The sequence below is a fragment of the Corylus avellana genome, chromosome 5, assembly GCF_965113065.1.
Source record: "Corylus avellana chromosome 5, dhCorAvel1.hap1.2, whole genome shotgun sequence".
In the NCBI taxonomy this organism is placed as follows: domain Eukaryota; kingdom Viridiplantae; phylum Streptophyta; class Magnoliopsida; order Fagales; family Betulaceae; genus Corylus; species Corylus avellana.
This window is the reverse complement of record NC_142494.1, coordinates 154,259-182,059: the sequence shown is the minus strand read 5'-3', so window position 1 is coordinate 182,059 and position 27,801 is coordinate 154,259. Positions and strand designations below refer to the sequence as shown.

General features: G+C 36.6%; 2 protein-coding genes across 3 annotated transcripts; both read left to right on the top strand.

Moving 5' to 3' along the window:
• Positions 1 to 854: 854 nt before the first annotated feature.
• LOC132181447 (vacuolar cation/proton exchanger 3) lies at positions 855 to 7,276 on the top strand. 2 transcript variants are annotated; one of them, XM_059594674.2, is made up of 12 exons: positions 855 to 1,448; positions 1,538 to 1,798; positions 1,894 to 1,961; positions 2,124 to 2,152; positions 3,017 to 3,213; positions 3,348 to 3,560; positions 4,284 to 4,418; positions 4,850 to 4,966; positions 5,063 to 5,116; positions 5,743 to 5,859; positions 6,106 to 6,202; positions 7,163 to 7,276. In XM_059594674.2, the coding sequence occupies exons 1-12, from the start codon at positions 1,377 to 1,379 to the stop codon at positions 7,189 to 7,191; spliced, it is 1,389 nt and encodes a 462-aa protein (XP_059450657.2). In that variant the 5' UTR covers positions 855 to 1,376; the 3' UTR covers positions 7,192 to 7,276. The 2 variants fall into 2 exon arrangements, with proteins under 2 accessions (XP_059450657.2, XP_059450658.2); XM_059594675.2 differs by having other exon boundaries at positions 6,161 to 6,202; positions 7,163 to 7,250.
• Positions 7,277 to 10,788: 3,512 nt separating this feature from the next.
• On the top strand, positions 10,789 to 27,689 carry LOC132181268 (RNA recognition motif (RRM)-containing protein). Its single transcript, XM_059594406.2, has 4 exons — positions 10,789 to 11,003; positions 11,323 to 11,646; positions 24,092 to 25,323; positions 26,168 to 27,689. Exons 1-4 carry the CDS (start codon positions 11,001 to 11,003, stop codon positions 27,426 to 27,428), a joined length of 2,820 nt encoding a protein of 939 aa, XP_059450389.2. The 5' UTR covers positions 10,789 to 11,000; the 3' UTR covers positions 27,429 to 27,689.
• The last annotated feature ends 112 nt before the right edge of the window (positions 27,690 to 27,801 follow it).

Here is a 27,801-nt window from a genome sequence, read left to right as displayed (position 1 = left end):
GACTATATAGATAAACAATAACTCGATTTATTTAATTAATTATATCATATCTTTTAATCATAAGAAAAGAGTTTTTCTCCAAATTGGGTCGGAGAAACTTCCTTCAACTCAATCTATAAAAATGACATGTGTTTTTTTTTTTTTAATAACATGTGAGATACACATAAGTTTTTAATATTATTTATTTCAACTTTGTCTCTGCTATTAAAAAAATATGTGCATCTAATATGTTCAAATGACACATGTCTTTTTTATAAATTAAGTTGGAGAAAGTTCCTCCAAACTCAGAGGAAAATTTTGTCATAATCATAAGAGTAATGCTATAGACCATCTTTTTATTCTCCTAAAGCTAATGTGGCTTTCAAAATCACCATTTGATCAAAATTCAAGTATGATTCATCTAAAATTTAATAATAATTTTAAAAGTCACCTCAATTTTATGAGGATAAAAATATGGTCTCTAACATTTATGTCGAATTTACAATCCTAAAGAGCTATAATAGTTTATAGACTAAAAGATCCTTAATGTGGCATAAGATATGAACGTGGTTAGAGTAATGTTAGAGATTATTTTTTTATCTTCCTAAAATTAATGTAACTTTTAAAATCATTATTAAATTTTAGATGAATCATACTCGAATTTTAATTTAATAATAATTTTAAAAGCGCCGGATAAAAATTCGTCCCTAACATTACTCTATATATATATATATATATATATATAAGGAAGCGTGTGGTCCTCGTGTGACGTGTCCTATAAATGACAATTAAAAATAATAAGATTGAGAGAGAGAGAGAGGAGAGAGGGTAGTCAATCGAGCGCGGGGTTCGCTGTCCTCCGAATGAAACGGGGAAAGAAAGATAGAAAATCTCACGTCGCGAGCTTTCAAAAGAAAGAGAAGTAAAATGTCATTCACGTCTGATAATAGAATATGTAGCCGACATTATTGGCGGGATATCGAGTGGCTGTGGCCTGTGGGACAAGGAATGCGTTCTTTTCCTCTTGTTTTATGAATCAAACCGCTTAGAGGTTAGAGCCCATAATTGCTGGTCACTGTTTCTTGAATGAATCGTCGTCATTCCTCCTCCAGATTTCCAGTTCCCCCCCTTTGCCTCTCTCAACATCAAATATTCTTTTTGGTTGATTAATTGTTTTGCGCTGAACCTACAAACCCACCTCTCAGTTTGACCAAAAACAAAAGAAAGAAAGAAAAAAAAAATTGGGTTTGACCTGCATTTGTTGAATTGTCACAAGGTCAGTTTTGTTTTGCAACGGTTTACGCTTTGATCAGCCGAGAAGGTGACTGAGCAGTAATGCCCGTGCTCGGAGATGGAACTCTCATAGTCTCCTTGTTATTTTGGCCTAGATACACCTCATGGATAATCACGACAACAACAACAACAACAACAACAAAACGCCAATGGTTCGGATCCAATCCACTGTAGAGGTTCGTTTCTTTCTCCTCCTCCTCCTCCTCTTCCTGTGTCATATATGTTGTTTGAAAGGCATTTGCTTCTTTTTCCTTGGTGGCCGCAGATGGGGTCGTTTGAAGAAAGATCGGTTATTGAGTTTGAGGATGAGAGCTTAGAGAGTCCTGCATCAATTCCTAGAAAGAAACATTCTTTTCATGCGGCTCCGCATATATCTGCCGATGGTTCAGACCATTGTTATCCAGAAGAAATTATCAGGAATAGCGTGATAGATAGCATAAAGATCGTGGTCTTCTCAGCCAAAATCAACTTACTCATGCCTTTTGGCCCTCTGGCAATCTTGGTCGACAAATTATCTGGCAATCATGTGAGTTGCCTTTATGCCTTTAACGCATTTGCACCTATCTTTTGTATCAATAGATGATTTTGCTTTATTCACTTTTCTCATCAATTCCATCTCAGAGTTGGGTCTTCTTTTTGAGCTTACTGGGTATTATACCTTTGGCTGAGCGTCTGGGCTATGCTACAGAGTAAGCTTTCTCGCGTCTTATCTATCTTTTGGAGCCTGACAGGCATGCCCGATAAGGGAAGAGGGCAAGGCATTCTAAGTTCACTAGCTTCCTTTTAACTTTACATGTATTTGGATTGACAAATGACAAGTACTTATAAGGTTTGGGCTTGTTTTGATGCAGGCAGCTGGCTTGGTTTACTGGACCTACAGGTAATTTTATATATTGCCAAGTACCAGCCTAAATATCAGTCTCTTTCCATTCTCCACTTTTATATCTTTAAATTCCATTAAACGGAAAGTTCTGGTTTATATTGATCTGTAATGCAAGCTCTCAATATAACTTTTGTCCTTTTTCTGAACCCCTTGGCTTTGCGCATGGTTTTAAGCTTTGTTTCATTCTCAGTAACAGAGTTTTTGGCTGCCAGCATTTGCTGATCTTTGTGATATCAAAAAGTAATGATTGCAAAGTTTAAAGTAGTTGGCATAAAGTTATACACTGGAGCATTAAACTAATAAAATGGGTATGGGGCTTCATTACTTATAATAGGGTAAAAATTAATCTTAATGTGTTGTCCCTAATGCTGTCTTGAAAATTTCACATTACACCTTAAATCTATCTATCCTGAAAGTTTGCATCAGTAGTTTGAGGTCTATTACATGGTATTGCAAGATGAGAGAACAATAATTTCCATTTCGTCCAAGAAATTTATTGCACCAGTAGTATGAATTAATAGATTCTCACGCTTTTTAAATATCCAAGGGTGTCATTACCATACTTTTGTATCACTACATGTTATGTGTTAATTTATATTTCTCTTTATCAACCTTTCTTTCAATAATCAGGAGAAGTCCCTCCTGTCACTAGACAATAAATCTGGACCAGATCATGCTAACAAGGATGTATTGACTATGCATTTTGGCATAGATAGATTCCTTGAACCATGTCTAGTTGCTTACAAAGAAGACTTAAAAATCCCATTCCCGTTATTTTGACTTCTTTGTTTTTTCTTTTGATATGGCACTGATTATTTACTGTTTTGGATAACCTGAGATACCTTCTTTTGAGCTTTGCAGTTGGAGGCCTTCTAAATGCTACTTTTGGAAATGCGACAGAATTGATAATATCAATTCATGCACTGAAAATTGGCATGATACGTGTCGTCCAGCAGTCATTACTGGGCTCAATTTTGTCTAACATGCTGCTAGTGCTTGGATGTGCATTCTTCGGTGGTGGACTTGTGTTTTTTGAGCAAGAACAAGTGTTCAACAAGGTACGTTTTTCACCATTCGAGCATATTTAGTCTTTGAAACAAAAGAATCATATTTAATACTTTATCATCTCTCTCTTGTATCATTCATGTTTTGGTTGACAATAAGATTTAAATTAGTCTATTCTTATTCTCAGGGAGCTGTTGCAGTGGACTCTGGTTTGCTGTTGATGGCAGTCATGGGCCTTCTATTCCCGGCTGTTCTTCATTCTACACACACAGAGTTACATTTTGGGACGTCTGAGTTAGCTCTATCAAGGTTTAGTAGCTGTATTATGCTTGTGGCATATGCTTCCTATCTTGTTTTTCAGCTGAGAAGGCAGAAGAATGTATACGTCCCTGTTAGTGAGGTTGGTACTTTTGATATATTACAGGGGGAATTAATTTCTTATTTATGTGCTCTTTGCTTTTGATTTTTGAAATTGAATACGTTATACAAAGTTTATTGATATAAATAATACCCTGTCAATCTTCTACACAGAACTGGTTAAAATTTAATAACTATTGAATTTCTTGATATTCATATATTCTCTCTTACAATATTTATTGATTTGTGGGGATGATGAATTCCTTTTGTTCAAAACTTTTGCTTAGTACTTGATGCTGAATTTTTTGAATTACTTCTCTTGCTGTTTCTAAGTTCTTTTTTTTTTTGGATGAATACTTGTAGTAAGTTTCTTATAATTGCACCAGATCAACAAATTTCTCACATGTATAAGATAAGTTTGTACATTCTAACTGCATGTGTTAGTGTTATAGTAGGAAACACGAGTATTAGTTCCATTTAAGCATGTTTCTAATTTATTTTGATTTTGCCAAACAATTCACACTGGATGAGAACAAATAAGTTTTTGAATGGTTCACTACAAAGATACAGATCAAAGAAGAAGCATCATAATTAGTGCCCTTATGTTAACAGAAGATTGATATGAGTAAGAGAAATTATTTTGACATTGAGTAGTGAGGTTTTGACAGAATAGTTATTCGCTTCTTATATATACTCTTGAAAGCTTGTTAAAATTTCTCCTTTTATCTGTTATTGATGTTTTATATGACAAATGGCATAAATTCAGGGAGAGACTCAGATTGAAGGGAGTTCAGATGATGAAGAAGCTCCAGAGATCTCTAAGTGGGAATCAATAATATGGCTATCAATTTTGACTGCATGGATTTCGGTCCTCTCAGAATATTTAGTTGATGCCATAGAGGTGAATTTGTCCTGTGAATCTGTTCTGCTGTTCGATGTGATAGCTTTTTTGACACCTTCTATATATATCTTCTGCTTAGATATTGATAGAAGTAACTTCTGAAAATGAATGTAATTTTTTGAATTATTTCTCTAGCTGTTTCTATTTCTTTGTTTTAAATTTCTGTGTTTACCTAACTTATTATTGATCATTGGTGATTTTTTTTTTTTTTTTTTTTTCTTATTGGATATCCAATAATTTTTCTAAACATGAAAAATCTTTTCACCTTCCTAGAAGTTTTTACTTAATTTGCATTGCTTTTTAATTGCATGTTTTCTCATATGTTGGAAGTTTTGAAGTTCTTAAAGCATGGAAGTTTTTATATAGTGAAGGGAATTGGTATGATTCATTTATACGGGATTTTCTTACAATATATGTTATTATGCATTCAGGGGGCATCTGTTTCATTAAAAATCCCGGTAGCATTTATTAGTGTTATTTTGCTCCCAATTGTTGGGAATGCTGCAGAGCATGCAGGTGCTGTTATGTTTGCCGTGAAAGACAAGCTTGTAAGTGCTTATCCTGCTAGTGTAATAAAACCACAATGACCAATCATACTTTTTTGATGTACTAAAGTTTAATTTTTACTCAAATGTCTTATGAAGGATATATCTTTGGGAGTGGCAATCGGCTCATCGACACAGATAGCAATGTTTGGGGTGAGTTCCAAATATTATAGCAATGATCATGTCTTTCTTCTTGATGCTGTTGCATTCTGATTTCTGAGTGCAACCTTTCCATCTTGTTCTTGCATTGATGTATACATTTTTCCAACCTGGAGGAAAATTCCCTAGCTTTATCCTCTCCAAAAAGTAATAATTTTTTTTTAAAAAAAAATGTAGAAGAAAGAATTCATAATTTAAGATGTTTTCTTTGTAAACTGAAGTATATTTTATCTTCCTCTTTTTGGGTTGCTGAAAATGTGTGAGGAACTGCTTCTTTTTTCCCCTTTGTTGATTGTGGCAGAACTTGGAATGGTTGTAGTGTTAATATGCAATATTCTTACTTGAGTCAGTCTGATCAATTTGCTAGTTTTCTAGATTGAAATGGTTTTATGAAGTGTTTGATCTGCTAGAAATGCTTAAACACACATCGTCATTGTCAGCATAATTGTTATATAAACCTTGTCAGTACCATGCTGTAGTCCATACTACCGGCAAAGGCACTCGAGATGAATTTTCAATTATTTATTTTGTAGGGAAGGTTTCTATATATTGCTTTCCCTTGCCTTCTTAATTTGGGTCAATTATCCACTAATCCTATATAATTGTTTCTATAACTGCAGATTCCCTTTTGTGTGGTAGTCGGGTGGGTCATGGGGCGTCCTATGGACTTAAACTTCCAACTTTTTGAGACAGCTACGCTTTTCATAACTGTTCTCGTGGTAGCCTTCATGCTGCAGGTTAGTGAGTCAGCTTTTTTTTTGTTTCTTTTAGAGGGGTGGGGTGGGGGCTGCACTTATATGACTGCTATTGTGGGGAAAGATCAATTCATATTAATATTTCACAACGAATAGACATTTTCAACCCAAACGTATATGACAGATCCAATTCCATGACACACACATGCACAAACATCTTTAGTGCCTTTTGTCTGAAAATCTTTACTTTCTAGGGATTATTCATGTAATTTCATTTTGAGCTTGCAGGAGGGAACTGCTAATTACTTAAAAGGACTAATGCTCATTCTTTGCTACCTGATAGTTGCTGCAAGTTTCTTTGTACACATAGACCCTACATCACTAGGTGAGTCCTCACGTCTTGTCTCTGTTGAGTGATGAAATCCAAGTTCCAGTAATGTTGGAAAATCTGAAGAATATATTTGTATTGTTTCTGTTACTTGTTTATATTGCTTTAGTTATATTTCCAGAGCTCAAAAACTTGATAAATATGGTATATGATTTGGTTAAATATTTTCTGAAAAACTTCCCATTCCACTTGAAGACTTCTGCTAATGGACCTTTAGGTTGTCATCAAAATGCATAGAAATGCAATTACATAAATCACATCCAGATATCGAGTGGGAATGTTTTGTCTATCATGCATTTAAATCTAGTCCACGAGATTATGGTTCTCAGGTGTCCAATCAATTAATCCCCTAAACCAAGGAAGCTTAAGTGGAAATGAAAGAGTAGGATGAGGGGATAAGGGGGTTTGATACCAATTGATAGGCCCCAGTCAGAGTGTAAGGAACACAATAAAAATAAACTGATAATCTCCACTTTTAGGTGGGAGTCAAACCGCAGTAGAAATACATTAACTTGCTTCACACCCTAACCAGATGAACATGAAATTAGTTAAAGCATACCACTAACACAAGATAGCCCACTAATACTAACTCTCCTCAACGTCCTCTACTTCAACTTCCACCCACGTTGTGCGCGCCTTGCTATCACTTTTGTTATAAGTATTTGCATAAAGTCCATTTGTACCCATTTCATGATCATTTTTGTTTATAGAGTTACTTTTTAAGATCTGAATGTTATGGTTCCAATCTCTTATGCGACATATACAAATTTATTTTCTAAGAGGTCCATCTTGAAGATTAATTTATTCTTCGAAAACAAAATGATATCTAGAGGATATCCAGTTCCTCTCTCTCTCTCTCTCTCACACACACACACACACACTTATTAGAATGTTCGAGGTATTATAATTATTTCCTTTTGATGCTTAGACTAAAACACTGGAAATGTGGTTTTGCAGAAGATGAGGCCCCTATACCAAGTCATTGAAGCCATAGGATTACGAAGTGAATCTGCTAAAGCTCACGAAGTATTTTGTAGAGACTCCCCAAACTTAGTCAATTGTGAGTGACTTTAAGGTGGATGTTCTAAAGCTCTAGGTTTATATTGTCAGTGTATAGTGCACTATTCTTTCATGTGGTTGGCTACCGATTCTTTCTTGTCCCCCGAGGATTGCTATATAAAGAGAAGATGATTGGTTGTGGGCTCTAGTTTTTGTATTGGATTTAATAGTAAGTCAAAATGTAGGAAATCTCGGGGATACTAGTTTTTCTTCGGTCTTTGAAAGGTTTTGTTATTATATACTGTATACACAATTACACATTGGGAAATTAATATATATAGTGTTTTAACATAGTCAAAATGGGTTGCCATTCTGCCTTCTATCGGATAATGTTTCTTGTTCAGGCTTCTATATTTTGTACATGACTGTCCATGATTTATTATTATTATTATCAATTTGGAAAAAAAATCGAAATTAATGTTCTTGGAATTTTTTTTTTCTTTTCCCGTTTTTGGTGTCCTATCGAGAAAAAAAAAAAATTAAACAAATTAAAAAGTGATTTAAAAATGCCCTTAAAGTTATTTAAAAAATAATCATTTGAAAAAAATTAAGGGGCTGATATGAAAACAAAACAACCACCTCTTTTGGGTATTTTCAGTTTTGTTTTTTTTTTTAAAAAAAAAAAAAAAAAAAAAATCAAATAATTATTTTTAATAACTTTAAGAATATTTTAAAAAGAAAAATCCAAAGTGTCTAATTTGACCGGCCATGGTAATATAAGAGCTCTAATGTTACCTTTTAAAGTTTGGAGGCATAAATAAAAAATATAATAGTAGATCTCAGCTGGTCAAAGTAACCTAGATTGCTGTCTAGGAAAATATAGGGAACTTCGGCAGGAGACAATCTGGTTAATAGCTACGATGTCGACTGGGAAGTTACGAGGAACTTAGGCAAACGATGGGTGTCTCTCCTTTAGAGCTATAAGAAGAAGAGAGTAGAACAATTAATAGCAGCGAAAGAAGTAAGAATTCTAGAATTGTGAAAGTGCGCGTAAAGTCTTGTTGAGATGGTTCGAGCCTTGGAAACCATAGGGGATGAGAATGTTAGTAATCTCTCCCTTGACTTTCTGCTACTCTGCATATTTGTTGTCTTTTCAACCATGTCAATGATAATTTTTGCATGTGCCGATGGTACAAATGTGGAAGAAGATGCTGCTAAGAAAAAGGAGGAAGAAAACAAAGCCAAAAGCAATGAGGTCACCGTTGGTTGTTGCGTTGGTGACTGCAGTGGTAGATGCAGTGGAAGTGGTGGCTGTGGCGGCGATCGAGCAACCATTAAATTCAGAACTTGCACTACCCTATTATCATTCAATAATATATTAATACACTCATCATCTTCTTCTTCTTCTTCAATAAGCTTGTAATTTGCTGATCAACCATATTCAATATCAGGAGATGTCCTGTTATTGATGCAAGCTGAATTCAATCAATACTACCCTCTATCTCTTATGGATTTTATTGAGTGTATGCCCTTAGACATTCATTGAGTAACTTGATGAAATAAAGATATAATGAGATGGCCGTAGTTTTGCGTTAGTGCATTCTCATTCGACTAATCAAATATTATTTTAACTATTCAGGATGTTAAAAGCGAAGCAAAAAAAGCTGCATTGATCTCAAAAATGTATAAAAACATTTGGTGAGTTGCTTCAAAATTTGATGAGCACCATTTACTTATCAGAAATAAGTGAAAAGTACATTTTATCCCCTCAATATTTCACCTTTGTTTCAAGCTTACCTCAAATATTTAAAAGTTGACAATGTACTCTAACAAAATTTTTAAATTTTTAATGTAGTCATTACCTTAGCCTTTTTTTTTTTTTTTTTTTTTTTTTTTTGGGATTGCTTTAGCTAACATGCGCTGCATGTGCGTATTTTGGTGTAAGCTTTCCAAAATTGCCCACAATTACACACATAGGTCATGCCACCCCCAATTTGGCCAGATAGGGGCCACCAACCCCACCTACCCCCCCCTCCCCCCCAAAAAAAAAAAAAGGCTAAGGGGGGCTTGACCACCCCCAAATGGCTTGACCACCCCCAAACGGCTGGATTGGTGGTGGCGAGCCACCATCGTGGCCCATGGGGGGTGGCCAAGCACCCCCAAGGGGCCAATGGGGGTGATTGTAGCCCCCCAATTTTTTTATTTATTTTATTTATTTTGGTTTATTGAATTGGTGGCATTTTTGGAATTTCTTAAACACACATGGGGCAAATTTGAAAATTTTAGACCAAAAAATGAATGTGCTTCGCATGTGAGCAATTTTTTTGTCAAATTGGGCATAAATAGTTAATGGAATGGCTACATTGCAAATTTGTTATAATTTGTTGGGGTACATTGTAAACTTTTAAATATTTGAGGTCAAATTATAAATCGGGTGAAATTTTAGGGAGTAAAGTGTAATTTTTCATTTATTATTTATTTATTTGTTTTTTGTAAGTCTGTTTGAGATTGCATTGAGAAGGTTAAAAAACTATATTAGACTAAAAAAATTGGTCTGTTTGACATAAAAAAAAAAGACTCAAAAAATAATTTTTTAACTTTTTTCTCTAAAAAAACCAAAATGCAAAGCTTTTTCTGACTTTAAAAGTTTTAAATTAAAACTATATTTTTCAAAGCAAACTCACACAGGCTTGAAACACTAGAAAAGAACCAAGGAAAAAGGAAAAAGGAAAAAGGAAAATTTCACAAATAGGGCAAACGATCTCGGATGATTGGTCGTTTAGCATGTAGTACAAACTACAAGTCGTGTGCTTCTTGGATTGAAACTCAAAATCAGCCAGCCTAGTTGCCACTCGCCGAGCACGGAATAGGACTCTCTCTAGATCAAATAAATAGGAGAGGTTTTTAGTTGATGGCTAGGATGGCCCTAGGAGAAATCTAGGGCCATAAATGTTATAAGTGTCCCACTAAAAATAAAAATATTAAAATATTATTTACGATTAACAAAAATGAATTAAAAAATAAGATATGAATGGCCACCTTATCTTAATCATAGGGGTGGCTGCCCATCTCATTTTAGTTGGGGGTGGCCAGCTAAGGGTGGGTGAACCACCCCCAGGGCCTATGTGGAAGGCTTCGGCCACACCAAACCGACGAATCTAGGATGATCGAAGCCACCTCAAACCCAACAGAAAGTGGCTCACCAAGGCTCTTAGAGGTAATTCAGCCACCCCCCTTTTGCAAGATGGAGGTGGCCAAACCACTCCCAAAGGCCATGGGGTGGTTCGACCACCCCCTGGCTAGCCATTAGGGGTTGGCCCAGCAAAAATGAGGTAGTCATTTACCCCTTATTATTATTATTATTTTTTATTTTTTAAATCATAAATAATATTTTTATTTTTAATGAGACATTTATCTCATTTATGCCCTAAATTTCTCCTAGGGCCATCCTAGCCATAGGGACCTCTCCGGTCCATTTGGACCAGAGTGGATCCTATTCCAGCCCCGCACCATGTCATCATAATTCTTAAATTTTGATCGTTATAATTAAAATAAATAAAAATATAAAAAAAAAAAGTAAAAAAAATCACTGCATTCCAAGCCCTAAGGGAAACGCTTCCGAGTGTGAGACTGGGGCTACGAGCCTTGATCCTTGGAGAGGCCAATCACTGCTATTGCTCTAAACGCTTTTAAACCTTATCGGCAATCCGGGAAGAAAAATTCAGGCTGAATAAATTGGAAATTGGATTTTGTGCCGCTCTCTGCTCTTTATCCAACAAACATCAATCGCAACAAAATGGTAAATTAGCTCTTCCTTCCATCTTCAAGCATCCTCAATTCAAGAGGAAACAATCTGCTTGCTTTTTTTGTTTCAGTTTCTCAATTCTAGTTGCGCCTAAAGCTTTAAGTTTATTTAGGGTTTGTGCCTAAATAAGGCTACTGAAAATTTTCATCTAATTGATTTGAGTAATTAACTTTGCAAATGAGACTGACATAACCAAACCCTCCTTACCCTGATTCACATTCTTATATGCTACAACTGAAATAATAATAATAATAATATAAGATGTGATTTGTTATTGAGAGTGTCGATTTTATATTTTGTGTTGGCATTTTAGTCTGTCCGAGGAGGACGGGACCGGTTCCGAAGGGACTACCACCCTCTGAGATTTGAAGACAAGAGTAGCACCCGTAACACAAATAACAACAACAATCCGCCCTCCAGACACCTCTGGGTTGGGAATCTTCCCCATGGCATACTCGAGCAAGACCTCACCCAGCACTTCTTGCAGTTTGGAGAGCTCGAAAGCGTTGCTTTCCAGCCTGGCCGCAGCTATGCTTTCATTAATTTCAGGAGGGAAGATGATGCCATTAATGCCATGAGTGCGCTTCAAGGTTTCCCTGTTGCCGGCAACCCGCTTAGGATTGAGTTTACCAAGGCGGTTAGTCCTGCCCCCCACCTTTTGTCTTGTCTATTACATTCTTAGACATGCTTTCCTTTCTCGGTGAAATATTGTGTATTATGTGTATGTGTGTATCCATGTATACTTTCCATTGTCAGTTAATGTTCAATTCATTTTGTCAATGCGCTAATAGCTGCTTCCTTTCATAGTTTCCAAACAAAAAAGTTAGCAAGAGAAATATTAGCTCAATTTAACCCACTTGTGTAATCTAACCAAACCAATGACAGCAATCCATGACATCGACAGTTAACAACAGCGCCACTCTCCAATCAATTAGTTATTCAATCAGAAACTGCGAAGCAGTATCATCAGATGTTTCAAACTCCAATGTTCATGAGCTGATTAATATCAGAAACCTTAAGTCTTAAGGATTCCTACCCAGGCTTTAATGTGCCTTCTATATCACAAACGGAAGAGGCATGCGACTTATTTGACTTTCTACTTTTATTCTGATGTGCTCATTCTCAAGAGTTCCAAATTTGATCTGGTCAGACTCTCAATAGTCTCAAAATTAACCCTAAAAAAGACATGCAAAGTATTTAACAGCAAATTAAAAAGGAAAGAAATGAAAAAAAAGAAAAGAAATAAAATGATGCAAAGCAGTGTATCTTCCAATTTTCCAATGCATAATGACAGTACTGTTATCAGAACGAGATAGTAGAACTTTTTTTTTTTTTTTTATAGCTGCATGCTTATCTGAGAATAATGGTCAATAGCAGGAAAGTTTTTTGGCTTGAGGTGTTGCTTAGTGTTAATGCCTTCAAACCACATGCAAGTTGGAGAAATTAATGTTTAATCATTGACTTTAAAGAACATCAGGGATATGCACCTGGTGCCCATTTTCATTAGCAGTGTATAAATACACCGTAGAAAACAAATTACCCCAATGAAACAACTCTGTCCCATTGTCATAAAAATCAGTTTCTCATGCGTACATTTGATGGGGAAGTAACTTCTCCTAAAACTGACAGATCATTGAATTTGCCTAGAAAATTAAAATCTCAAAAAACATTTCTTCCAGTAATCTTTAAGCATATTTTTAGTTGAAGATTTTATGTCGTGAGTACAGATTGGAAAAGGTCCAATTCACTTACACTCATTGTCCCAGTCACTGCCAATGGGGGAAAATTGTTTGTATTTGGCTGGCTTTACGAGGAACGCATCTGGACAAATGGCGTAGGAGTAGATTGATCCATTGTAGTGTTTATGGCCTTTAGCGTATGGCAGTAGATGGTGCTCTCTGTATTTTTAGCTAGGTATTTTAAAATCCTCCAAGACTATTGAGTGAACCTATATATACCAGAGTGGAAAGTGTGCCTTTGGAAAGTTTGGAATTGCTTTCCATGAGAAGGGTATATAATAATAGTTGAGATTATTAGTAGAGCTAGCATCCAGCATACACTAGTTGCTTATGCAAACAATTTTGACTGAAGTTCTTAAAATTTGTGTCTCCAAATTCCTCTTGTACCTATATGCACAACTGAATTCATGAGTGAAAGACATGAAATTTCATTTTCTAGTAGCTAGACATGGGAGGGACTAGATTTACAAAGTATCATTGCCACATACACTAGTTGCTTACGCAAACAATTTTGACTGAAGTCCTTAAAATTCGTGTCTCCAAATTCCTCTAATACCAATATGCACAACTGGATTCATGAGTGGAAGACATGAAGTTTCATTTTCTAGTAGCTAGACAGGGGAGGGACTAGATTTACAAAGTATCATGGCCTGCAAGCACAATATTGTTCCCAATATCCTAGTGCACTTGCTAAGTTCTCTGCATGGTTCACAATAGGTCCAATGTATCTTCAATTGGTATTTCTTTCTTTACTGTCAGATATGCACACATTTTCCAGAGTGACATTCGCCTGAAACATCCTTTTGTCCCACCAAACTAAGCAGAGTATCTTGTGTGTGTTAACCATTCATATTCTAAGATTCCACAATCACTGAATTACTTATTGGGTTTCTAATCTGTATGCACATTGAAATATCCAGAAGACAATTTATAAGATCATGAGATGCCCTACAAATCATGATTACATAGTTCATTAAGCTTAATTCCTTTAAGCATGTTCCATATGGCTGGTTCAAACGCATTGCAGTCGGTGACCACAAATGTTAGTGTAACTTACGTGCACGTTCTTTTACATTTATCTTGGCAAATTGTGGTCGTGGCTTTACGTTTTCTGGGTCATGACAGGACTGCAGCCTGTTCTGTTGCTGATTGATGAAAATATTCATTTTGATGTACTCACTTGAACTAATTCTAAAATTTATGGGGAATTATTAGATATGAAAAGATAAGGAGAAAAAGTTAAAAAGAATTTGACGATGCAATGCAAATGAGAAATGATATAAGATGTAACAAACTTGGTGCTTCATGCCTTAGGTGACAAGCAACTTTTAATAAGTAGTAGAAGGTTTTATTAAAAGAGGATGCTTCATGCTTTTGATAACCATCTATCATAATTTAAGTCTTTAATTATAATCATAAACTTAAACACAATGCAATTCTCAAGGTAATCTCAGAGCATTTTGTCTGTGACAGAACCTGAAAGTTTCAAGATAGGCCCCTATCTATTGAAAAAAGGGGTGTATACCATTCAGCAGTACATCATAGCCAGAGCAGACTGATATCTCTTTTCATATCTGAATCACGAGTGCTTACACCTGACTTCGGACTTAAAGAAAAAAGAAAGAAAGCACCTTGTAGGAAATAAACTTATCTACCAAGGTCCTAAATATATTAGCTCTGCGTAACCAATGTGCTGGAATGCCCTATTAGCTTTTCCACTAACCAATCACCAATAAATTCCATTCTAGAAGTGATAGAATCCTGCAGGTCATGATGCTTTCACAAAATTAATGGTTGCTACTCATCAGATATCCATCTCTCCCTGTTTCAAAATCTTGTATTGCTTGCTTTCATGTAGGACTCATCTTTGTGACCAGTCCACATCATTTTGAAATATTCAAGTAATTTGTGTATGATGTGAAAAAATATGGATCAGTATCCATGGAGTGAACTTTGCAGCGGAAAAGCTCTTTTGTTTCACTCTTTCTTCTAACTAATGCATTATGCCCATCTTTCTGAATGTATGGTAATTATAGTTGGGAATGGTGAGGAAGGAATGACATATGTGTGTGTGTTTTTAATGCCCTAGTGCATCTGATAATGTTGCTGTGGCAGCTAAGTTAACCTCATGGAAAGCATTTCAAATGCTTAATAACTGGCTTCCTTGCTTAGCTACATGGCATATGATCCTCCTTTATCATTGATTTTCAATTCTATTATCTGATTGCTTTAATCAATAGCACTTAATTTTGTGGGTAAAAGGGTTGGAATCATAGGTTTATTGTTTCAGTTGTGCCAACCAAGTTCTTTTATTGGCACTAGTCAAGGTGGGAGGGAGAACCAGTGCTTTCCTAGCTTACTTACATTTTATTAGAGTCTTGGATAGGAAAGGGTTCATTTATTCGTTTAATTAACGTTTTAACACTTCCCTTCATACGTGGGCTCAAACTCTCTCTTAATAAGTGAGGTTCGACCCTTAAAATATTTAATTGAAATGGAAAGTGAAACTATGGAGTTAGGGTTGAAATCAGAACATCTACTCTAATACCATGTTAACTTGAGTTCGGACCTTTTCTCTGTACTTCACCTCTCATTTTAATTAAATATTCTACGTGTTGAGTCTAATTTATTAAGGGAAAGTTTGAGCCCATAAGAGAGGGAGAGTGTTAGAATGTTAATTAAATGGTTAAACTCATTTTTTCCTATCAACTTAAACTTTTAAGATAAAAGATGATTTAACAGTAGGAAATTGTCAATCACAAGTTAGTTGGAGATAATCCTAGTTCCTCTTGATGCAGGATGGAGGTTTAGAATATGTGTAAATCAGTAGAACAATTGTATGCCCCAAATGAATCAAGTGTTCTTTCAACCAAATTTTGGAGCATTTGTTTGCTTAGAAAAAGGAAATTAAAAAAAAAATGGACCATTTTTTTTTAAGTAATGCATATTATTATTATATGTGCACGTATTAAGGTTCTATAAAAGAGATAATCCCTGTTAATTAGTAAAAGAAGAACATAAGTCAACAAATTTAGAAAAGTTAGAAAAAATGAGAAAATATTATACGCCACTGTCATTTATAAAGCAATTTGACCAAGTTGTTCTTGAACTCTTCCACTGACGTCTCACGATCTTTAAAATATCTTGCCTTCTGCTCTCTCCATATGCTCCACATTATGCACACAATGGATATCCTCCAATCGGCAAAAATTGAACGACTAATTGATCTCGCCAACAATCTGACAACTCTATCACCCTTATAGGCATGACCTATTCTACTCCAAGAAGGCAAAAAATTGCACTCCATAATTCTCTCGCCAATTCACAATAGAGAAGAAGATGATTGTTGGATTCTCCACTCCTCTTACATGTACAACACGATTCCACCACTATTACTCTTATTTTGCTCAGGTTATTTAAGGTCAGAATCTTACCAAAAGTTGCTGTTCATACAAAGAAACTTACTTTCAATGGAACAATGACTTTCCAAATACTCTTTCAAGGAAAGATGAACCCCCTGAACTAGATAACTCATGAAAAAATGAGCTCACTTCAAACTTCCTCTTTGAAGGGATCCACCAAATACGATCCTCACCACCTTGTCTCAATATGAGAGAATAAAAAAAACTAAAAAAAAAAACTCAATAACCAAATCTACCCTCTAATCCTTTAGAGATCTTATAAAAGATACATTCCATTGAATGTTACCATTGGAAAATTGCAAATTATCCATAACCCATGCCTCCTTACAATGAGCAATGCTAAACAATTCTGGAAAAGATTCCTTTGGTGGTTGATCCCCACACCATAAATCATACCAGAACCTAATCTTAGTTCCATTTCCCATTTCATTTATGACAAATATCGAAAAAAACTCCCCACCCCCTCCTAACATGCTACTAAACACCAACTCCAAAGGGTCACTCTACCTTGTTAGAACACTAATTGCCACTCATACTATCATATTTTGCTTTGACCGTCATTCGCCACAAAGCCACACTCTCCATAGCGTAACGCCATAACCACTTACCCAGCAATGCTTAATTAAACCTTTTTTTTTTATATAAATAAAGCAATTTATTAATAAGCACAAAGGGGCTCAACCCTAATAAGCATGATGTATATAAGAGATAACCCCTACTAATGGTGGAAAGACGAACAAAAATACACCAGCAAAGTTAGAAAAAAGTGAGAAATTTAACGCCCCTGTCCATATATAAAGCGTTTTGACCAAGCTCTTCTTAAGCTCTTCCACTGCCATCTCACGATATTCAAAAATATTGCATTCCATTCTCTCCATATGCTCCATATTAAGCATAAAGGGGACATCTTCCAAACAGCTAAAACTGAACGACTTCCCAACTGACGTCGCTAACAATCTAACAGCTCTATTACACTTCTAGGCATAACCCATTCTACTCCAAAAAGGCAAAACAGTGCATTCCCAATTTTCTTGCCACTTCACAATGGAGAAGAAAATGATCTATAGATTCCCAACTCATTTTACACATGCAACATCATTCCACTACTATAACTTTCCTCTTCGTCTAGTTATCCAATGCCAACTCTTTCCAAGAGTTGTTGTCCATACAAAGAAACTCACTATCAATGGAACATGTACTTTCCAAATACTCTTCCAAGGAAAAGATGAACCGTCCTATCTAGATAATTCTTTATAAAATGGCCTTACTTCAAACTTTCTCCTCTTTGAAGGGATCCACCAAATATGATCCTCACCACCTTGTCTTAATTTGAGAGAATACAACACATCATAAAATGCTATCACCAAATCCACACCCCAATCCTGTACAAATCTAATAAAAGATAAGTTCCATTGAACATTACCGATAAAATCTTACAGATAAGCAATGCGTGATTAACTTTAGTCAAGTTTCTTACCCCCAATCTACCAGTTTGTTTTAGAGAACAAATCTTTGACCATTTAACTAAATGGAACTTAAACTCCTCATCTGAAGTTTCTCAATCCTATTGGCCACTCCAATTGGAACAGGAAACAAACAACAAATAGTAAGTGGGCAAATTGGACAAAATACTTTTGATCAAGGTCAACTTACCTCCCTGTGACAAATATAGCCTCTTCCAACTAGCCAACCGCCTCTCCATTTTTTCAACAATGCGGTTCTATATAAAAGTAAACTTGTGTGGTGCACCTAATGGGAGACCCAAATATTTCATTGGTAACAAAGCCATCCTACACCTAATAATTCTGTCTAAACTTTCTACATCATCCACCTCACCAATTGAAATGAGCTCTTATTTTGATAAATTAATCTTTAACTCTTACTTATCAAAAAAAAATTAATCTTTAACTCTGATACCGCTTCAAAGCATAAAAAGGAATCTTAGGTTATGAAGATGTTCTCAATTAATCAATGTGTTATCCGCAAACAACATATGTGACAACCATTTCTACATTATTTTTTGACCCCCAATGAAAACCATCTAAAAGCCCCTTGTCCATTGTGGTTGACATCCTCCTACTTAGAGTCTCTATAACAACTGCAAAAAGTAGAGGGGATAACAGATCACCCTTGAGTACTACTAAAGATACTAGAGGAAGCTCCATTTATTAAAATGGAAAATCGTACCGTAGAAATACAAAATGCTATCCATGCTCACCATTTCTCCCCAAAACCACTTCTCTTCAACAAATACAACAAAATCTCCCAATTCATATGATCATAAGCCTCTTCTAGATTCAACTTGCACAACAAGCTTGGAACACTGGATTTGAGTCGGACTGTCAATACACTCATTTGCAACCAAAACTGAATCCAGAATCTGTCTTCTCTTAATAAATGCATTTTGCAAATTTGATATGATCTTCTCCAACACCTGATATGATCTTAGTAAATGCATTTCAATTTGTTCTCTAGAACCTTAGATATTATTTTGTAGACACCACTTGCTAGACTGATAGGACAAGAATCCTTGATATCTACGGCACCAACTTTCTTTGGGATAGGAGATATGAAGGTTGCGCTAATGCTCTTCTCAAAACTTCCTCGACCATGAAACTCCCTCATATTGCTACAATATCCTCTTTTAGAACTTCCAAACATGTATGAAAGAAACCCAAAGCAAACCCATCAGGGTTGAATTGAAATGTGTTTTGACTCTCTTGTTTGAGGATCCATTTTGATATTGGCAGGGACAGAATTGTCCCGTAATTTGGCATGTGAGAGGACGATTTTAGGACGGATCATTTGAAGAATTTTCTTAGTATGTCGGTGAAACACAAAAAACAGAAGCCAAGGGTGTGCAAGTTCTAGTTTTTCTTTCTTTTTTTTTTTAAAAAAAGAGTTTACGAAACAAAACCTACTCATTTTGGGTTTCCCTTAAACTACACAACACCCCCCCCCCCCCCCCCCCCCCCCCCCCCACAAAAGAAAAGAAAAAGTCCTTTTGATTGTAAGCTCCAGTTATCTCGCTGCTTGCTCTTCCTTTTGTTTCTGAGGCTTGCTTCTAATCTTCTTTTTGGGTGCTATAACTCTTTGAACAGTAATATGCAAAAATGGAGGTTAGGTAGTTTATGAAGTTTACCATGCCATAGCAAAAAGAGAGTTTCTGTACTCATGGTTGTAGCAAGCACTCAAATGCATTCTGCCATTGCCCCAATCGGCTAATTACTTTTTTTTATGCCACTATGACCAAGCAAGCAAAAATATATATGAATTTGTTGTGTCAATTATGATGTTGATTACTTATACGTGAAATCTGAAGTTGACTAATGGTTCTCATCCTTTAGTTTGACATGCTGCATGTGAATCACTTCTCTTGCCAAATACCATTTTTTTTTTTTGATAAGTAAAGTCAATGTATTAAAAAGCGTAAGGGGCGCAACCCATGTACACAGGAAGTATACAAAAGAGTCTACTACACAAGTTTTAAGCTGAAAAAGACGCACAGAGATCTAGAAATTCCGCAAGCATTGAAGCTTGCGAAAAATACCCCAAGACCCTCCATGAGAAAAGTGTTTGGAGCACCCTTTTCTTCAATTCTATAATTCCCATTTCACGATCCTCAAAATTCCGTGCATTCCTTTCTCTCCATAAGCACCACATTACACACAAAGGGGACAACGGTGTATTTTATCCTCCCCACCATACCTTACCTATTGGGAATACAACATTTCGAAAAATCTTGAAACCTTCTCCAGTTCCCAATCATGAGTAGGCCGAATAAAACTTACATTCCAATAAATAGCACCATTTACTATCTCCATATTCTCCTCCACCCATGCCTCCTTTACACATGCTATATTGAACAAAGCGAGAAACAAATTCTTCAGTGATACCTCCCCACACCACACATCCTTCCAAAACAAAACTCGAGGCCTGGTTCCTACCTTGAACCGCACATGTTGCTTAAACTCATCCCACCCCCTTCAGATATTTTCCACATTCCCACCCCATACGACCCTCCTACCTCCTTGGAACACCAGTCACCACTCATCACCTCATATTTAATCTCCACTAATTTCCTCCGCCACGCATCTCTTTCATGTGCAAATCTCTACAACCATTTTCCCAATAAAGCTCGATTAAATTGAATCAAATTCCTTACCCCTAATCCCCCCGCCTCCGTAGGCATGCAAATTTTGGACCAATTTACCAAGTGGAACTTGAACTCGTCACCTTCACCTTCCCACAAAAAATCTCTTTGTATTTTTTCGATCCGCTTCGCCACTGTCACTGGAATTTGAAATAGCGATAAGTAGTATGTGGGTATGCCAGATAGTGTACTTTTGATCAATGTTAGTCTCCCACCCTTGGATAAATACATACGCTTCCACCCTGCCAACTTCATCTCCATCTTCTCTATGACCTTATTCCATATAGATGGGTCCTTATTATGAGCCCCCAAAGGTAGCCCCAAATATATAAACGGCATCGAATCCACTCCACACCCATGTATACTTGCCAATCCTTCTACATCTTCCACCTCACCTATAGGAGCAATCACAAATTTTGATAAATTTATTTTCAACCCCGAAACCACTTCAAAACACAACAACAAACATCTCAAGTTCTGAAGTTGTTCCACCTTTGGCTCGCAAAAGATAATAGTATCATCTGCAAATAATAAGTGCAACAATTCCACCTCATTATGCCTTGAACCCACCGAAAAACCAGCCATAAGCTCTCTCTCCGCCATTGCCTTCATCATCCTACTAAATGCCTCCATCACTAACACAAATAATAAAGGGGACAAAGGATCCCCTTGTCTAACTCCTCGAAAGCTACTAAAAAAATCCGCCGGTGTTCCATTAATGAGCACGGAAAAACGTACAGTAGAGACACAATGATGAATCCAACCTCTCTACCTTTCCCCGAAACCGCATCTCTCTAACATGTATAATAAAAAGTCCAAGTTGACATGATCATAAGCCTTCTCCAAATCCAACTTGCAAATAAGACCCGGTTCCCTAGCTCGAATCTGGCTATCCACACATTCATTCGCCATTAAAATAGAATCCAATATTTGCCTACCTGGTATAAATGCATTTTGTGTATGTGACTCAAGCTTCCCCATTACTGAGTTCAACCGTCTAACCCAAACCTTCGAGATTATTTTATACACCCCGCTTACCAGACTAATAGGTCGAAAATCCTTTATGTCCACCGCCCCAGCTTTCTTTGGAATAAGTGCAACAAATGAAGCATTAATGCTCTTCTCAAATTTACCGCTTTCATGAAATTCCTTGAAAACTGCCATCATGTCCTCCTTAAGCACCTCCCAACATTTCTGATAGAACGCCATAATAAAGCCATCAGGTCCAGGTGCTTTATCACCCTTCAATTTCCTCACCACCGCCCAAACCTCTTCTTCCTCAATTACCATATTTAAGGTAATCCATACGAACCCATATTCCTGCAACCAGTTGTATGGTATCTTTGTGAGTATAGGAAATTGTATCGTAATGGATGAGATACATAATATGATGTGAGGTTATTGGTAGAACTAATAACTTTGTTTGAGCGAGTTCTGTTGTGTGATACTCATATGGTCCTACGCTTATATTTATCGAGAATTGTGTGGTAAGCCTAATGGTTTATAGAAGTGAAGTGGCATATAATATGCAGATTGCACAACTTTATTGTATAAAATATTAATCTCTATTTGGTATAGGGAAAAATGTAAAAATCAAGTAACAGAATCATTTTTTTTTTTTTTGATAAATATATGATTCATTAAAAAGTGCAGAGGGGATAACAGAATCATTAATATTGGATATTTTATCAGATATCCAAGTTTCATGGAGTTGTGGACTGACATATAATCGTGTTCACAAATATCGTTCCTCTGATGAAATTACAGAAATGTAGATATTGACTTCAGTTACCACTTCAATTGTTGCATTAATTGACAGACACAGAAGTGTGGAACTGCAAGAAATCATGGGGTTTAGAAGCAGCACTGCTTAATACAAACTTGTGATCACAGTTCCATGAATCCTAATTGCATTCCCCATTGTGGGAGGATCGTCCTTTCTACTCCTGTTCACATCCTCTGTTTTTATCCTCTTGTATTCAAGATTCAAAATAAATCCTTTTAAATCTGCAATGTGGGTATCCTGCATCAAATTTGTTTCTATGTTATTGGTAATTTGGGTATTAGCAACTGAATTTTTTTAATGACATGGTCTGTGGTATGATACTGTTTAATCCAAATGTGGGACCTTGCTACTCACGGGGCTTTGTTTCAACGAATAGGTAAACCACTACGCCGGTAGAGGTTTGTCATCCGTCTCCATCTCTTATTTTCTTCCCTACATATATTACAGGATGAAGCCAATAATTTTCGTTTTGGAAATCTTTGACAACGCCCTGCAGTTGTACGTTTTGACTTCCCAATGTAAAAGTTTTAACATAAAATTATTCTCCATGTGACTCTTTTTGAAATCTCAAGTCTGCACATGTAGACAGTTGCTTGATGTCAAAATTTTTGTGGTTTGACTTGATTAAATTGAAATTAATTTTCCATTTATTGAAGCTAATGGGGCATTCTTTTGTAGCATCACATTGCCGTTTCTCGTCTAATTGATCATCTATGGGTTGTTCAAATTATAAATCAAGATTTTTCCCCCTTTTCCTCTTCTGCTTTTCTTTTCATATTTCAATGGTGGTTAAAAATTGGTGGCATGTGCGAGCTGGTGGAAAAGAATGTTGACATACCTTTAGATGGTGCTTGGAGCAATTATTGGGTCTTTGTGCTTGTGTACATCTTTCAATTGCTTTCAGTGCCTATGGATGAAATTCAGCGTGAGATTAACAATACAAATTTGTGGTCGGTTAGTTATGTGTTATTAATGGTGGGGCATTTGATTTTTCTCTGATCAGAATTCATTCATTCAGTAGAAGGTTTCCAGTTGTTCTAGTAGTACAAATGTCTGTGCTCACTGTACTGGAAGCAGGCAGATTAAATGGTAATTTAACCAGGGAACTGGGCACTTCCAATTTCATGAGCTTTGTGCGATTTATGTTCCTGATTTTTTGCATAAGACTCCTTTTTCACCCCTTTTAATGGGGAATTAAAGAAAATCATGCTTCTGGACATGGCCTCCTCAATTGTGGATCATGCTTGTTTGACAGCGGAAAAATGCCTTCAGCCATTTTGAATTTATTTGCCACTAGTTATCTTCTTTTAGTCCTTGTTTGTGGTAAGTGTCCAACATAGATGTGAAAAAATTCTCTATTCACTCCTGACAGGGAAACACAGGCAAACCATTGTCATGACATGGTACCTTCATGAAATGAGGAGGATGTTTGTGCTGACAGTGCGAAAGAGGTGTCAAATTGCTCCCCTGAGCTCCTCTTCAATTTCTTTATAGAGTGATTAGCGTGTTTATGAATACATGCTAGTTGTCTCCTCTGAGTGCTTGAACTTGTTATTGATCTTATAGAAGTTTGTAAATGTCTCTTGAGCTGATTAATTTGTTTAAATTCACGTTGAACTGTATTTGATTGGTCTCATATTATACTTGAACTTGATATTGTAAGTTGCATCTGGATGGGCTGACACATCGAATAAAACATGAGGATTTGCTGTTTCATGTCTATGCAGAATTTCACTTTATATTAGTACTTGTTAGTAATTTGGGTACTTTGTGCTGAATATATATTCTGCTATCCCTAATATACTCGAGGCCCAGCACCAATTATTTTATTGTGAGATCATCAATTCTATTAGGATGAAGATTAGTTGCAATTCTTTTGTTTCTTTCGGATGTATGCCGAAGCATAAGGGCGACTCATTTTTGACTGCTTGGAATACGGGTTGGTTTTTGCACTCGAACTTGATGAGACCTTTTAATCACAGGATAAGTCATCAGCATCATCACGTGATGAAGATTACTCTCAACGTCAAGATGAACAGCGCTCAGTATTGAGAGGATCTCCTTTCTCGCAAAGGGAGTTTAGAACACGCCATGCTAGTCCTGATCCTTTTTATCTTGACAAATCCAATGTGAGTGATAAAAATGTAGAGCCTAGTTCAGTTTTATGGATAGGGTTTCCAGCTTTATTGAAGGTGGATGAAATGATCTTAAGGAAGGCTTTTGCACCGTTTGGTGAGATTGAGAAGATTACTGCATTTCCTGGTCGTAGTTATGCCTTTGTTCGATTCAGGAGCGTAATGTCAGCTTGCAGGGCAAAAGAAACTCTTCAGGGAAAATTATTTGGAAATCCTCGTGTACATATTTGTTTTGCAAAGAGTGAAACTGGCTCATCCAACAGCGGAAGGAGCTCAATGAATGCCCCTCCTTCCCCACCTTCCAAGTCAAATGTTCGCCCGGTATCTTCTGGGAACTTTCGGCAGGATAGGAATTTTGGGAGCTTAACTGGAGATCTCAGCATAAGTTCTCCTCAATTTTTTCCAGATTTAGATGCTGGAGATACTGATGCCTATAGTTTTAATAGGAAGCGCTCTTCATGGACAGATGGAAATAATACATTTGAACAGAGAAGGTTTGGAGAAGTGGGGTCTGATCTAGGATTACTAGAGGATATTTATGAACATAGTCCTACAAGAGAGAAACGTCCTCAGTTACATGATTATTCTCAGACATTTCCTCGAACAAGTCCATCATATGAGGATCCATGGGACTTGCCAGAAGATGCCCATTTCTTTCATGGAGCCAAGAAATTGAAGACTGGCTCCTTTCTGCCCGAAAAAGACCTTCCAGAGCATCCTTTTTCTGATTTTGAACAAGAGACACAAATCCCAAAGGTATTTTCTGATTTTTCCCAACCTGAGGCCTTTGATAAAAACTTTGAGGCTGTACCCTTTGGGTATAAACAGACCCCTGATCACAGACCAAATGTAGCTCTACCTCATGCAGATAGGAGTGATCATTGGGGAGAATCTTATGATAATTTCAAGGTGGGCTCTGGTTCTCTGCCATCAAATCCTATTGAAGAAAAAAGATTCACACCTGAATCCGATCAATCTTCTTTGAATGAATGGAAATGGGAAGGGACTATTGCAAAGGGCGGAAATCCTGTCTGTCGTGCTCGCTGCTTTCCTGTCGGAAAAGTCCTGGACATCATGTTGTAAGTAGTTAATAATGTTCTTAATTGGAAATTTGTGTTTTGTTGTCATTATAAGCTTTAAACAGAACCGAGGGTGTGGAAAGGGCTTCTAGTTGACTGTTACTTATTCTCTTTTTGAGCTTTGACAACATCCAATTGATTACTTCCTCCTCTTGCTGCTTCCTCTTTATGTAGTTACGTGAATGCATTGATTTCCACCATCGTTTTAATACTTTATTTGCATGTAATATCTGTCCATTTAAGGTGCATTTTGGTGCCCCATGGAAATGAAAAATGTCTATTTTGTTCTACATGGCATCCGAGTGTTCAATGCATATCATGGTTTTGTCCATGTTTCTGGCTGCATTATATACTGGTCAATGTATCATATAATATTGTCTAAAATTAATTGAGTGTGGACAAACTGATTTTTTTTTTTTTTTTTTTTTTAAATTTATTTATTATTATTTTTTTATTAGCTTACCACGTTTCATTGAGTTCTGGATTATTTCTCTGAACTTCACATGTATTAATTAATTAAAGCGGACCATATTTGATTAAATTTGACTTTCCAGATTTGGCCCCAATTTACCGAATTTGGGGACAAATTTTTCTATATCATTTCCATAGTTTAACTTTGTCTGTATCCTGTTTCAGATGCTATTGAAACAATATGAATATGTTTTAGAGGATTTATAGAATACAATAGTATGTTTCAATTCAGTGGAGAATTCAATTGCAGCTTAGTAGCTGCGAAGACTTTAGAACTCGGACCAGAGTTTACAGCTGCTCATATTTTCTCTTTTTTCTGCCTAGGTGCTGAACTACCACTAAACTCACTGTTAACACTATTATTATGCTGCAGGCCTGAATTCCTGGACTGCACTGCAAGGACTGGTCTAGACATGCTTTCAAAGCATTACTATCAAGCAGCTAATGCTTGGGTTGTCTTCTTTGTACCTGAAAGTGATGCTGATATTGGATTCTATAATGAATTCATGCATTATCTTGGAGAAAAACAGCGAGCAGCAGTTGCTAAGTTGGACGAAAAGACTACTTTGTTTCTTGTACCCCCGTCAGAGTTCTCAGAGAAAGTACTGAAAGTACCTGGGAAACTGAGTATATCTGGGGTTGTTTTAAGGTTAGAGCATTCCGGTTCCAATTTTGGGTCTCTTCACCATCAAAATGAGAAGAAAATTACAAATTTATTGCCCATTAAAGAGGATACATCATTTACAAAGCCATCAACACCTTTGCTACCTATTCATCCTTTAACATCTTTCCAAGATTTGGGTAAATCGGGAGTTCCCAATATGTCTTTTTCAGGGAATGTGGTTACATCAGCTCCACCTGGATCATCTTCAGGTTCTGCTTATGCTGTCAGTGGTTTATCCGACTCTTACAATGAAAACAGGCACGACTATCAACTACGTCAGGGAAACCCTATGCTGCGACAAAATTTCTCTTCTCACCATCTTCATAATTCAATGTCTGGTAGTACAAGTGTACCATCACAACCGTCCAATAGTGCTGCTGTTTCTGTTGTGCAGGAGCATCATTCAGTCCTGCGAAACACAGTGCAAGATACGAGCTCTAGTCATTATAAAGGTGGAATTTCTGGTATTTCATTATCTGGAAATAGAAGGTCGTCTCTTCAGGGAACTCAAACTTCAGCTTCTTTGTCGCTGCCTATGACGGCCCTGCAATCAGATCAAATTGCCCAGTTGGCATCATCTCTACTTGGTCAGCAGAGGCAGTCAGGGAGCACCCCACATATATCTGTGGGTGATGAGTTTAGGCAGATAAACACAATGAATGAATCTGACAACTCTTTACGAACATCCCAGAAATATGTTTTACATAATAATTCGGTGAGGTCTGAGCTTTCAGCATCGCAGTTCAGTCAAGTTCAACAGTCGCAGCAATTGCAACAGCAATCCTCAAATGTGCCTGCAGTGCCTCACATGGTTCATAGAGAGCTTCAGACAGGGGCTCAGGGAAATCAACTACTACAAAACAATAGTGCACAGGAAGAAGCAGAGGCAGATCCTCAGAAACGACTGCAAGCAACATTACAGCTGGCAGCTGCTCTTCTTCAGCAAATCCAACAAGGGAAAGGAAGTTGACCAGCTCTGGAAACGGAAGTTATTTTCTACATGTCTATGCAAAAGAATCTTGGGAATTACAAATCTGTATAAATTGCAAATAGTTTCTGGGTTTCCCTGATCAGCAGCTCACTGGCGGCATCTTGTTTTGTTTTATTTAATGACAATGCTACTCGTTTTGTATTTTCATTTTGACTTAACTGACTGATCATCTAGTATTTATGGCCACTTCATTTTTAGAAATTGAAGCTGCTAGCTTCCCTTCCTGCTTTGTTGTGTAAACTCATGATGTGAATATCGTTTTGGCTTTCTATCTTAATTAACGTTATGATAGGTAATTGTTCTTTGTCTGAATTAGCTATGCAATCATTACTTTTAATGGCGAATCCTTTGT

Bases quoted from the DNA above. Each gene is read 5' to 3' on its own strand.
- LOC132181447 (XM_059594674.2), top strand. From the start codon at position 1,377: ATGGATAATCACGACAACAACAACAACAACAACAACAAAACGCCAATG. The intron at 3,214-3,347 runs GTACGTTTTTCA...TCTTATTCTCAG, and splicing joins AAGAACAAGTGTTCAACAAG to GGAGCTGTTGCAGTGGACTC. The intron at 5,860-6,105 runs GTTAGTGAGTCA...TTGAGCTTGCAG, and splicing joins TGGTAGCCTTCATGCTGCAG to GAGGGAACTGCTAATTACTT.
- LOC132181268 (XM_059594406.2), top strand. The intron at 11,647-24,091 runs GTTAGTCCTGCC...TTTTAATCACAG, and splicing joins GGATTGAGTTTACCAAGGCG to GATAAGTCATCAGCATCATC. The intron at 25,324-26,167 runs GTAAGTAGTTAA...ATTATGCTGCAG, and splicing joins AAAGTCCTGGACATCATGTT to GCCTGAATTCCTGGACTGCA.